Genomic DNA, 13,749 nt, shown 5'->3' with positions numbered 1-13,749 from the left:
AAGTCAAAGGAAATACACGTAACTCACCTGTAAGGTGCCTCACCTGGTCCCCAGACCTGACAGCCTGCAATTATACTTGTACGGTGCAAATGTTTCCTGTATTAGCTGCCTTACCTAGTCCCAGAGCTAAAAAAAGAGCCCAGATGTAAGAGCCACACAAAATATAACGTTGATAACCAATTTGGTCCCCATTACCTACATGTAACGTTATATGGAGTGTTACCTGGTCCCCAGAGCTTAAATCCCCTCAAATATGATCTGAACTGTGCTTTTCCTTGTCCCCAGAGGTAAGAGCCACACAAACGCAGTGAATATAGACGTAAAAGTTGACGTTTTTGCACGTAAATCGAGGGAAAGACGCAGGTAGCCCTCCCCACACTACCGAAACTGAGGTATTGCTGAAGCATATGAGTAGCAGTCCAGTGTTCTGTCCAATAGCAGCGTGGCTGTTCATCGTCACGCGTACTACGGCACTTCCGGTGACCTCCAGTGACCTCCGCCTCGTTTTCGACCCCTACCCTTAGCCCAATGTGAAAAAGTATCTCCGGTGGGACTCGTCGCTGATTGGCGCGTTCTTACAATGCAAACGCTAATAAATAAAAACTCAAAGGACGAGTTTAACAGAATTTGCATAACAATATATGCTTCAATCTATTTCTTCACGTAGAAAATATATTTTACAAAAGATATTTATGTCCAAACGGTAAATGTGAGTCAAAATTGTTGTATTTTCATCAGTAATTCTTTGTGTCTTTGCAAGGTCATTCGGGGTCACAGGTCGCGCATTCTTTCGAAATTTCGATGGCGTGTGACCAGGTTGTACGGCCAGGTTGTCTGCCGGAATTTTCTGCTTTCTTCTGTGTTTCCTGCGTCGCCAGTGGCATGAGAGAGGGGGACAGCGACTGGAACTATTGCGGAGAGACCAGAGCGGGGCAGAGCGCGCACAGCTTCGGGAGAGAGTAAGGAAACCGCGGTGAGTTCACGTAAATAGATTTTGTTGCATGTCAAAAATTATGACCCGCGAAATGATTTATGTTTGTTGTTATTTTCGGATCAGTGAAAGTTGTTGACATGAACTTGGACCCCGCCCCTGTTCATAAAAACAACGGCATCTGTAAGCGTCAGCTCCAAATGTTTTTTTTTAATAAACAGCAATACAAACACACACTGTTTGTTGTTTTCAACAACTACTAAGTGCTGTTTCAAATTATGATTGTATTATTTCTCAACTCATAATAAGTAACCTAATGTGTATGTCATATTATAATGATGTATTTTTCCCAAGATTTGCCCTTAAAACTAGCTACATGTACTTGCTAATTGTGCAACCCTTTTTAGAACTGTATGTATCAGCTTTGAACAAAATTTATGCAATAACTGAATAAGACAGATTAAATATTGTGCGTTTTGTACCATATGGATGTGAAAAACCAGGTTGCCAGAGATGGCATACTTCACCCCTTTACCCATAACATGGAGCAGCTTCCTTCCTCATATTACAACAGTGTTTGCAACCCTTCCAGTCCCGGAGACAGAAATAGCAGTCCTAAGGATGTATTGTGTGTCAGCTCAGGGCTGACTTGTGTGTTTAGGAATCATGGAAACACACAGACCAACATGCCTATGCAGATTATGCAATTTGGTACCTACTGCATGTTTCTGTATGTTCTTAGTTAAAAAAAAATTCCAATACTAGATGTAGTTACTAGTAGGGCTGTGTACTGGTTTGGCATGATCAGGTTCAAGTATAGGTTCAGGTCAAGAGGTTATTTTTTTAGTGGTTGCTACTCACCATAATTGCCATATAATATATATTTACTTATAAACAATATAATACTGGTCGAACTGTTACCCTGTCCCACCCTCACAGTAAATACAGTCAATTTACATGTACAGACATCTTTTTGAGTCAGTGAACGTTAGACCTCCAGGTAGAAAAATATGTAAAAATCAATAAATCAATTACTGTATTAATTGTCTGAGAAAGTTTCAGATAGTATCTGGAATCTTTCATTAGTGACTGATCAAAAATCTGCTTCTTTTCTTTTTTCTTTTGCTTTCATCACATTTATGGTATTTGTTGTTGTTGTTTTGCTGCATGAGAGTTTGTTTAGTCAGAGGATCAGTAATCTGAGAAAGCACTTACGTCCACTTAGTTTACATTTCCCATCAACCATCTACATACCTCCTTTGCACATCAAGGGTGGATCCCTATTTTTTTCAAAAAATAAAATGAAGAATAATGACTTTTTCTCATGTGATATAAACATCTAGTACATGTAGTTGATATGGGAAAACTGGATGGGGCTTGTTATTTAAGATATGATACCAACAATACGTTATGTTCTTGTAATGTAATAATATTATAATGTGGGTATTTAATTTTTAAAACTATTGTTGCATGGGTTCTTCGGCTTCTTCCTGTGTTTTTCTATAACCAAGAAACGTGGCACTGTGTAACCTGGTAGTTACATAGTAGTTGTGTAAGGTGGTTGTCTGCATTAGACTTAAATCGTTATCTCTTTCTGTGTCTCAGTTTCTTTGTACCCTTAATTGAAGTTTAACAGTTGAGAAAATTTTGAATGTGCTTTTTTGTTTTGTTTTGGACTTTTCTATATCAAATAATAAGTCATGATCTGAGTACAATAAGGCTGGAGGAACAGTATACAGTGTATTTTAGCGCCACGTGTACATGTGAGCTCAAGACAACTCCACTGTAATTATCCAGCTGATTGTGCACACCCACTGTACCCCGGGGTATGCATACAGACAATCATGCTATCCCCGGGCTGTAGGTACATAATACATAGTCATGAAGGAGCTGGATATTCTCAGAATACCCCCGGTAGTCCGACATGTGTAGAGATCTATTTCTGCCTTTGAATGATGTAAACTTTACCTTTTTGATGTATTTAGTCTGACCCTTACCTCTTCCCTCATGACCTCAATGAAATTAGCAACCTGCAGGGTGATTTGAGCTTCTCGTGAAAAAAGAATGATTCAAACTTTCTTCAGAGTGTATGACATTTCAGAGAATTTGTCCAGTTCCTTGATTTGTTTTGTAAATTTTGTAGTTATGTATATCACTAGCATATATATATTTACTAGTATATACCTGGATGTCTAACCTTTGGATGTGTAACCCAGGTCTACTTTTTGTTTTGATCTTCAATTTTAGTTAAAAAAACCACACAGTCTTACATAATAGTAACAGCAAGTAAGTCTACTGAACATTTTAATGGATTTCTACGAAACAGTTGGAATACTTTTTTCTCAGAAAATTCACTCCCGTACGGCCAGTATTTTTGTCATGCTGACCTTGACATTTAAACAGCTGTTCCACGTACTACAGCTGTAGTGTTACGCAATACCAGTGTTGTAACGTGTATAACAACTGGTATTGTATATGACAAAGTGGTTAACATAATACATTATACATTATACATAATACATCAAAGTGAAAAGAAAGTAACCGAGAGGTCGTGAGTTCAAACCCCGGCCGGGTCATACCAAAGACTTGGTTCTTTCTCTGCTTAGCACTCAGCACATATGAGAAAGAGTATGGGAAGGTCAAACACACAGCACTACCAGCGGACTAGCCCCCTGCTGTAGTTCTTGCACAACTGTGTGTCGCGGAAGCTTAAGGGCTACGGAAATGGAGATGGGCACCACCCCTATGCTCTGCATAGAGTGGAACGGAACCTAACAATAATCCCTGAACACGTGTACTGTTACATGTACACACACTGATGTGTTTGGGATTAACCACTTAATCCTACTAATGGCTGGGATAAGTGAGTAACTGTGAGGATGATGAGTCCTAGAGACCTTGACTGATGATAAGTAGTCTCTACATGTATAGTATTGTGTCATGGGGCTGCTGATGTGGCCCAGGTGACTCAATATGGGCATTCATAACAACAGTTTTACTGTAAAATGTAGGAACAGGGTGAACTATATTCGTGGTTCCAAGTTGACACTTCGAAGCTTCGTTTAAAGGCAATGCGGTTTTCAGGGCAGCAATAAAAAAAAAAAACTATTCTGGAGATGAGGAAATCTGTCTGATGTTGATATTACTGTTATTTCTTAGCACATTTTCATCATCATTTCATACTTGCAGCATTTAAAATAGCCCCAAAACAAGCTACAAGCTACTTATTTTTGGTACCACCATACATGTAACTAGAACCAGCCTACGGCAGGAAACAAATAACTGTTTTTCATTAAAGATATCACATTTTTGCCTCACAGATTCAACAAATGGCAAATTTTAATGGGGGCAAATGAATGAATAACAGTAAATCAATATCATACTGTAAATCCATGTGAATCATATTCATATTCTCATATCAATATGAGAAATCATCATTGTTCAAGGATACATTTTTAGCTTATACCATTATGTAAGCTGAAAATGCTTTTTAACAGTGATTACTTCTCCATACCATTGTGTGCCTGAGTTCTTGATGTGGTTCAGGTGATGACAATTTGGTCCACATCAACTGTTCACAGGAGGCACTTTACAGGCTGTACGATAATCACTCACGTTTTGGAAAGCTTTTAACTTCATACAGGAAGCTTTGTGAGGATGGTATAGTAACTTGAAGGGCGGTTTAATTGACTATGATGGCAGGCAGGGGAATAATCATTGTATTTACACATGTCACATAGACGTAACCTTTTGAAATTATTTGAGCAACTGGGGCTTGAAAATTTGCAGAAAATGATGCATAAAAGAAAAGTTAAAGAGCCTTTTGCAGTAAGTGATGCATAGGGCGTCGACCATCTCCGTTTTAAATAGCCTTGGGCCACACAACATCACTACAGCAGGTGCTAGTCCATGCCAAGTTGGTAGTGGTGTGTGTGCTCCCATACTCTTACTAGTACTAGTACCCAAATGCTGAGTGCTAAGCAGAGAAAGCAGTATGTACCATTTTTAAAGTCTTTGGTTGACTCGGTCGGGGATCAGACTCAAGACCTACCAAATGAAAGGCGAGCAATCTACCCACATGGCCATTGCACCATGAAAAGAAGCAGAGTCATTATTATAAATGGCTGTAATTTATAGTTACTTGACTGGGCTTTGAAATATCAGCTTCTGCATCTGAATACCCCGCTGTTCCTTTAATAGTAACTGAAAAGACGTGTATTTTGTCATGAAGAGACCATTTATAACAGGTAACATGTGCACCTGCCTCTTGCTGAGGCCATTGAAACTTGAAAAGCTCAAAGTTGCGCTCGTTCTTCTTCGAATGTGTTCAAGGTTGACCTGTTGAAGGTCAGGCTATTGACATTGTGAGAAGATTCCAGAGTGTGTTGGCATTCATATGCTATCAGTGTAAGTTGAATTACATGTAAGTCATCAATTATTATAATTCGTATTTTACTGTATGATTGTGAAGAGTTGCTCATCCGATTACATTTTCCCCCGATGCATATAGTGACTGCTTTTACATATTTTTGCTCCATGGCCTAATGCAACAACCCAGAACTCCGTAGTTACAGTAAATCACTTGATATTCGTGGTAGTAGTCCTTTTTATTTGCGGTTTTGGCGCTCACTGCTGTACCGTGAATTTATCTTTACCCTGAACAAATAATTCACCGACTTCCTTTATTCTGCATCTGCCACCACCGCACACATAATACATGTACATGTAATTCCGCAAAGTTAACATGTTCATTTTTCTCGCACCACAAAATTTTGCTACGACGCACTGTGAATATAAAGTGATGTACAGTATTCTGTTCCATCTGTAATGGAAAATCTGTATTGGAAATGTCCATTAGCCACCAGATAGAGCTTCGACCTTCCTTGACCAGGATTTAGATTCCGAATAGAACACATTTATTTATTCATTGCATCCGTGGCTGATAGCACATATGGAAGTAAAATAAATGGTTACTACAAATTTTCTGGTCGTATGACTGAGTGCAGGATTGATGGTATTTTCCCATGTATGGGGTCATTTCTTTACCATGTTCTACCATGGCTGTGTGCACTGAAAACTATGGTAAAATGAGAAAACATTAGCTTGAATTGTTCTCAATGAAGTATGAAATTGCAGTTCAGGTTGGTTCTTTAATCTATATTAGATATAATCAATGTTAATTGGTTTTGAAAGATAAGCTATATTAGATCCACTTATTTATAGCCTTGATACCATTGGAAATTTGCTTATTTTTTGCTTCTTTATGTTTGAATGCACCCAATACCTAACAGTGTACTTTATATTATTTAGGAATAAAACATTCACAGACCATGCTTGAAGGCCCTCTTTCATTTGCTAATTATCTAAAATGCAGTCATTAGCTTTAATGTCAAAATCATTATTCAGAAATAAATTAAGCAAAATTACTGTCAAAAAATAAAAACAAATTGATTGATATGTTTTAAAATGAAAATCATCAGAGATTAGACTGAGTCATATATATACTTCAAAGTACAAATTTTACATGCATGTACATTGAATGTGTAGTATTGAAATAATCTTTTGGGACCTCCTTTCTGTTCCTTCAACTTGAAGTTGAAGCTCTCGCTGTTTGAATTTGACAAGTTTGAGATTTTCTAACCTGAGAACATTTTCCAGTCTCTCCTTTGATGTTAGGTAATGGAAAAGTGATGATGTCCTTGTAAGTAGGACACCTGCGATGATCCATGGTAAAACGGTGACATGGTGATGTCTAAATTACCTGAGCGACGTCTCAGGGGTGATTCAGAGAAGATGAACAGGAGGCAGCAGAGGAGAATTCCTGTCATGTAGCTCATCTATAGCTCTCCTGATGGGACGTGTCCTCCAGTCCTGTCTGCGTACCATTAATTTTTGTTACTGCTGGGCCGGGGATATGTAATTGTTAAGTACTCTCCAGCAAGCAGAGGTTTTGGCTTTGGTTCATTTTTCAAGGTGTTTCCAGGTGTCTTTATCAGGCTTTCTTTTATGTATTGATCTTGACTATTGTATACATGTACATGTATCTTTTTTTTATGCCAGCCAACTTGGGTGGTAAATGGGAACTGTCTGGCAACTGTGTCTTTACAGCCACCAAAAGATCTGCTTGGAGATTAATTGTTAAGAGGCTGGTTTGTTCAGTGTTGGCATCTGTACCAGCCATGGCATAAATTTGCATTATAGGGTATGGAAAGTAGATGATGAAAGTCACTGGAGCAAATTATGTAACTGACTGGTATCAGACATAGACCATGGTTTAATCCCGGATTACATCATGTCATGTAATCCCCTGCGCAGCTCCAAATACATTCTGGGGGTTCAAAATCTTCAATTTCTTGTTCATTGATTTGTCTGTACCTTTTTGACCATTTTTCCCCATTTGATCATTCAGGTTTCTTACTGTGTATAAAACCTTTTTTATTACATACATTTTATGCATTCTAACTCTTATGTGATGACAGGCACAATGTGTAATGAGTCAACGTAATCATACGTGACAGCCATGCTGATTTTACTAACCAAAGTTTGCTAAATGGTTTGCTTGTTTCTGTAGGTGCAGGTAGGGTGGAGGTGAGGGCAGGCAGAGACAAGACAGGGGCTGACTGGTTTTTATAGGTGAGTCTTTCTGGTAGCTTCTAGTCATAACTGGTAAACTGTAGTTTTATCCAGAACCCTTAGACTTTAAATTTATCCAGAAGTGTGTTCAGGCACGGTTCTGGATAGTCCATACTTATCCAGAACTGTGCTTTATCCAGAACCATGCCCAGGTACAGTTCAGGAATTAGCCTGGTTACCAAACCTATTATAGCTCCCAAGTCCTACATCCTCTAATATTTGCAGAGAGGATGTAGGACTCGGGAGCTATAATAGGTTTGGTAACCAGGCTAGTTCAGGATATCCATAACCGTGCTTTGGGCAAATCTAAATGTACATTCTTGGATATCCGGAGACTATCCACAACCATGCCTGATCCTATCCCTACCTCATTCGGGCATAAAACTACTAGTAGATAGGCATGGCACAACACACCAGTTTTGTGCAGTATGTATTGGTTTATTGGATTTCAAAGTTTAACAGACTTCCAGAAATTTCTAAGTATTAAAATTGTAACTTTTATTGCAATCATTTTTACAATTCTGTACTTGAAGTTAAACAGTGAATTCTGATGAATGTTGGCCCTCAGCAGTTGTATGTCCTTGTCATGTGTGTTTGAAATATAATATTTTATAAAGTTGTGCTATGATTAATGTCTAGTATCATTAGTATGCACGTCACAGAGGAGAGAGTGATTGAGAAATCATATTATTAATTTCATTACATAAAGTCATGTTATTAAGCTGCATGTAGTTATGAATACTCCAAAATGCATTTAAGGATATTGCAAAATGTGTAAACATTATGAGCAATTTCTACTGAATTTTAGTCTTTTTTTATTAGATATCCTTATTGAATAATAATATTTATTGAAATCAAATCTGAACAGTTAAATTGCTCTTGGTTATTGGATCTTTGATAAGAATCGTGAGTAAAATTTTTATTTTTCCATTACCCCATCAGAAGTCCCACTTTGAAATGCATCTCTTGAAAGATTTGCCATTACAGGAAGAGATTCATTTATCGGTAGCACAAAAAACAGAATTCTTGCACAATTTTACGCTGGCCTACAGTCATTAAAAACATGTCTGGAAAGATTTTCCATTTTCTGTAATGGATGATTCAAGTTGCATGCATAAGGAGCATTCTTGCACAATCCTATGTAAGCCCACAGTCACAGATAAAGAATATCAATAATGGTATTGGCTTCTGTATTGCTCATAGTTCACAGATCACCACCCGTTGAAGCAGGTTTGTACCTATGTGATTAGCCTTTAGGAAAAAAATGTTGTGTTTCTTGTTTCCTGTTTCAGTCTGGAAAAAATTAGGGTCTGTAGGTAGGGATTATCTTTGTTTTTCTTTTTTCAGACTCCAGTGATATCTATATAGGGGTCCAACTTATACAGTACAGTGTAACATTATAGTAAACCTTGCATGAGGACACTTTTATTTTCAATGTCAATGTTAGAAAACTAATTGTACAATGTTTTATCTCTCAGGTGTCAGATCATGGAGCTAGAAAATTTTTATCAGCTCGAAAAGTATGTCCCTTGCAGGGATCCACCCCCCAAAAAGTCTAGGGTCCGCAGGTTTTTCTAGGGTCGGTTGGGAAACAGGAAACACAACGTTTTTTTTCCTAGGCCTGACAGGCTGATTCCTATGATACATGTAATGTTGTTAGTATACCACCCGCTATGCATGAAAACACCTCGGATGAAAGCTGCATTGATTGTGGAGCTTTGATATTCCGTATTACCCTAGGGTGGCTTACAGGCACGACTTGTAGCTTATTGGTCGATACCACTTGTTGCCAGACAATCAAAGGTTGTGACGCTTGATATTTTTACCTCGTTGTATTTTGAATATCTACCAAAACTACAGGTAAGAAAGAGAGTGTGATACAGCTACATGTATGTCTTGTTGCCAGACAGTTGAAGGTTGTGTGAAGCTTGATATTTTTCCCTCATTGAATATCGACTAGAATAGGAGAGAGGTATGACTTGTACATGTAGCTTATTTGGTTGGTATGGCTAATAATAAGTCTTGTTGGCAGAGAATTGAAAGTTGTGATGCTTGATATTTTTCCCTCATTGAATATTTACCAGAATAGGAAAAGAGATGGTTAAACTGCTGTATGACTTGTAGCTTATTGGTCGATACGACTTGTTGCCAGACAATCAAAGGTTGTGATGCTTGATATTTTTTCCCTCGTTGTATTTTGAATATCTACCAGAATTAGTAAAGAGAAGGTGATCTATAGCTTGGCTAGGCTCGATATTTTTCGTTGAATATCTACCACAATAAGCTAGACAGAGAGGGTTATAGTTATGAATATTACAGCACGACTTGTACATGTAGCTTATTGGTCAATACGACTTGTTGTCAGACAGTGTTTAAATACACCCAGGAAGATTGTGACGCTCACTTTTTTCCCTCGTGGAATATCTACCACAATGTCTACCAGTATAATGACCATACAATAGAAAAACTATGTGAATTTATCTCCAATTGCTTTCGAAAGAGAGAAGAAATCTTCAAGGCTTAGATTAGTTTATTCTCTATAGCTAGTAGTTAAAACTTTTACGTTATTCTGATATCCTATGTATCATGTTACTCAGTATGATGTACATGTAACATTACATTCTGATGAATGCATTTAGCCCCATGGGCAAGAACATGCAAATAAAGATTCAGTTAATAAGCAAGACAGAGAAGGTTATAATTTATTTGAATATTACAGCACGACTTGTAGCTTATTGGTCAATACGACTTGTTGCCACAGTAACTATAATACCTGAAGGTTGTGTGACGTTCAATATTTTGAATATCTGTCAGAAAACAGGAACCAGAGCCAGCAAGGGATTTGCAGGTTGACGTCAGTCCCCTGTTGTGTAACTCAGTCGGTGTAGATGTGTTTAACCCTCCGACCCCCCACAGATCATGTGGCGATAAATTTTCCATTATACAGCTCTGACTAGCTCTGCTGACGTAACACTGAGTAACCGTTTCCAGGTTGTATCGAAGCAGTCCATCTAGCTGTTTCCAGAAGTGAGCTAAGAACTATCGATATCGGTGTAGAATGATGTTTCCCCCAGATATGCCGGTAGAGATAAATTTTCCATATATCGAGGCAGTTCTATCTTGAGTTGTTTCCAGAAGTGAGCTCAAAACTATCTGACGTATAACCCTTCTGACCACCTCCTGGATCATGTAGCGATAGATTTTCCATAATATTTTTATATAGCGCTTCTGACTGTCGACATAACCAGTTAAACGATTATGTTTCCAGGTTGTATTGAGGCAGTTCCATCTAGTTGTCTGCAGAAGTGAGCTCAGAACCATCAGTGTCTACTCTGATGTTTAACCCTGACCCCTCGATCATGTAGCGATAAATTTTGCCATATATAGCTCGCTTCTGACTGTCAACGTAACAAACCAGTTATGCTTCCAGGTTGTATCGAGGCAGCTCCATCGAGTTGTCTCCAGAAGTGAGCTCAGAACCACCCGTAGATCATGTGGCGTTAAATTTGTCCATATATAGCACTTCTGACTGTCGACATAACAAACCAATTAAACGATTATGTTTCCAGGTTGCAGCGAGGCAGTTCCAGTTCCATCCAGTCGTTTCCAGAAGTGACAGGCTAAACTTTGCGGAGAAGACAGAACCCATCGTGGATGGCAGACTGCTGTACTACTAATATGGTGGCAGGAGTCCTGGGTGCGGAGCGGGATTGTTCTCTCAGTTACTATGGCGATGGAATTGCAGGTGACGGCGAGGCAGCGGCACGTTTCTGGAGGGTCCCTGCTACGGGCCTCCAGTGTCATCGAGGTGAGTTCAAGACGTTCATCAATTTCTATATGCTAGAAATGTGTTATTTTAAGGAGCTAAATTGTCAAATTTTGGCAGATCCAAATTCAACTGTTTTAATATGTAGTACTAGTCTTGTATTTCAAGGTAAGACCCCATTGCATTTTATATGACCATTGTTTACAGTTTTATTGATGACAATGGCTTGTAAGTACATTGTAATCTGTGAGATAAACATATTTCTGTACAGCTTTTAAAAAAATCAATTATTGAAAACACCAATAATATTTACATACATGTATTGTGCTTCAGACAAAGGATTTCTTATTTATAACAGGACAGATTTATTTCTACCTTTATTTGGTAAGATAGCAGCATTTAGTATATTGATTGTTTGTGGCATATTGATGACAGTCAAGCAAGGTTTGACTGTTACTGGAAGATTCTAGCAGTGCCATGGGTTGTGTGTGGCCTTGGACTGACACATTCTCAGTCCCAGGCACAGTGCCAGCTTCTGTTTCTGTATCTTTATAGCCAGTATAACTGCCCTTTAGCATAACACACCGGCTTCCGTATCTGTATCTGTACAGCCGGTATAACTGCCCTTTAGTGTAACACACCACCTTCTGTATCTGTACAGCCAGTATAACTGTCCTTTAGCGTAACACACAAGCTTAAAAGGTACGTGGTGCAGCAGAAGCTGGTTATATATCAAACTGAACAGCCTGTCACACCTAACCTTTGCACATTTTCATCCTTCCTGGAATTCTGTAGTACAAAATCCTGTGTGACTCTGACTGTGAGCCAGAACAGTTTATCGTCTCAGCTTTTCTGACTCCCGGACTTTAGCTACTTACAATCATATTGTAGGGCTAGTAACATTTTATTTCTGTTTTCCGCAAGATGAGGATAAGACAAGTTGACTTCTTCTTTCGTGAATGTAGTTTGCAAAACTTGAAAAGTTGAATACTGATATTGTTTTAAGCAGACATTATTTTCTGCTGGGTGCAGTTGGTTTACGTTTTGAAAAAAAAAAAAAAAACATATACATTGTAGGAACTTAAAAAATTAGTGTGCATGATGATTCATATCAACAGATGTTATTCCAGGTCCCCACTGTAAAGTAATGGCATGCCACTCAGTCAGAAATATTAAAAGAATTACATTTTTTTTCTTTTAATGAATAAATAGATTCTTGCCTGCTTGCCTTTGAAAACATCTGATATTTTATTTGGCAACAGTCAATTTATCTTTGAAAAAAATTCAGATGAGTGAAAAACCAAGAACCAAAAACCACCTTGTTCCAGCCTAAATGATTTTGTATACATTTGTACCTTTTATCTTTGATCCCTGGTAAGCCCCAGGAGTGTTTCTCACTATGGTTTCCCATAAGCCTTCATCAGGAGTAGATTTGCCTCCTGTCACCTTACTTACATGTAACTTTAGTCTCATGTGAGCAACATTCTGAATTTTCCGCTGTGCATGCCACTGTGCATGTAAAATATTATTGATTTCATTAACAAACCAGTTCTATGTACTTCCTTATGTTTTTTCTAGCTTTTGTTGTAAAAATATTCACTATATTTGTAGATCATCAACTTGAACCAGGTACATTTGTAGATCCAGGTCTTTGACCTAAAGATTTTTCAACTTAACTTCAGAATAGTTTAATTCTGTACAGTAAGTAAATATTTACATGTATATAATGTTACTATTCAATAACATTGTGCAATCCAAGACTATTTAACGATAGATTGGATTGTAATGGTATGACTGATTTTCCCAATCATTAGCAAGTATGTTATCAGAAACTAGTTATGCATAATTTGGCATTCAGTGATCATCTAGCCATAATATATTGTGCCTATATATATTGAATTTAAAAAATCAGTAACGCTGCCTGAAAGTCAGTCAGACTGAGTGTAATTTATGATAGTTACTGATACTGTTTATTCACATTCATTGGCAGCCATATATATATGTGCATTGTTGGCTGAATAGCACAAGTGTTTATTAAAAAACTTGAAAGAGATACACATTAAAAAGTATGACATTGACGATTAAAATTAAATAGATTTAAAATTTTGTAGGTCGGTCCATTAAAATAGAGGCGGACTACTATTTACAAATCTTGGTTACTGAGGCTTATTGCCTGAAACAGAAAAGATTTCCTCAGTCTTTTAGTTGCCGATAGACATTCATATTGCCAGTCTGTACTTTGGCAGGTCCCAGCGAGCATACTGCACAGTTATGATAAATGGAGGTCTGATGTTGTTGATAACCCCAGACAGTTTACTGGCTGATAAAACATTCTCCATGGAGCAGGGATCACACTGCTCATGATCAGCTCCTGTGTCCCTTCGGTGCACCCAGTTGAGGTTTACTCTTAGCTACAGTG

General features: G+C 38.0%; 1 protein-coding gene across 1 annotated transcript in view; it reads left to right on the top strand.

Moving 5' to 3' along the window:
* Window positions 1-797: 797 nt before the first annotated feature.
* LOC109482197 (transient receptor potential cation channel subfamily M member 3-like) overlaps window positions 798-13,749 on the top strand; it is a 73,579-nt gene continuing 60,627 nt past the window's right edge. The window contains exons 1-3 of the mRNA XM_019784892.1: window positions 798-973; window positions 7,503-7,564; window positions 11,134-11,372. Of these exons, the coding sequence (XP_019640451.1) occupies window positions 11,292-11,372 (81 nt within the window). The 5' untranslated portion in view covers window positions 798-973; window positions 7,503-7,564; window positions 11,134-11,291. The remainder of the gene's footprint in view (window positions 974-7,502; window positions 7,565-11,133; window positions 11,373-13,749) is intronic.

Source organism: Branchiostoma belcheri, unplaced genomic scaffold (genome assembly GCF_001625305.1).
Source record: "Branchiostoma belcheri isolate BF01 breed outbred unplaced genomic scaffold, Haploidv18h27 scaffold6, whole genome shotgun sequence".
Taxonomy (NCBI): Eukaryota; Metazoa; Chordata; class Leptocardii; order Amphioxiformes; family Branchiostomatidae; genus Branchiostoma; species Branchiostoma belcheri.
The sequence above is the reverse complement of the archived record's forward strand: the minus strand, read 5'-3'. Positions and strand labels throughout refer to the sequence as shown.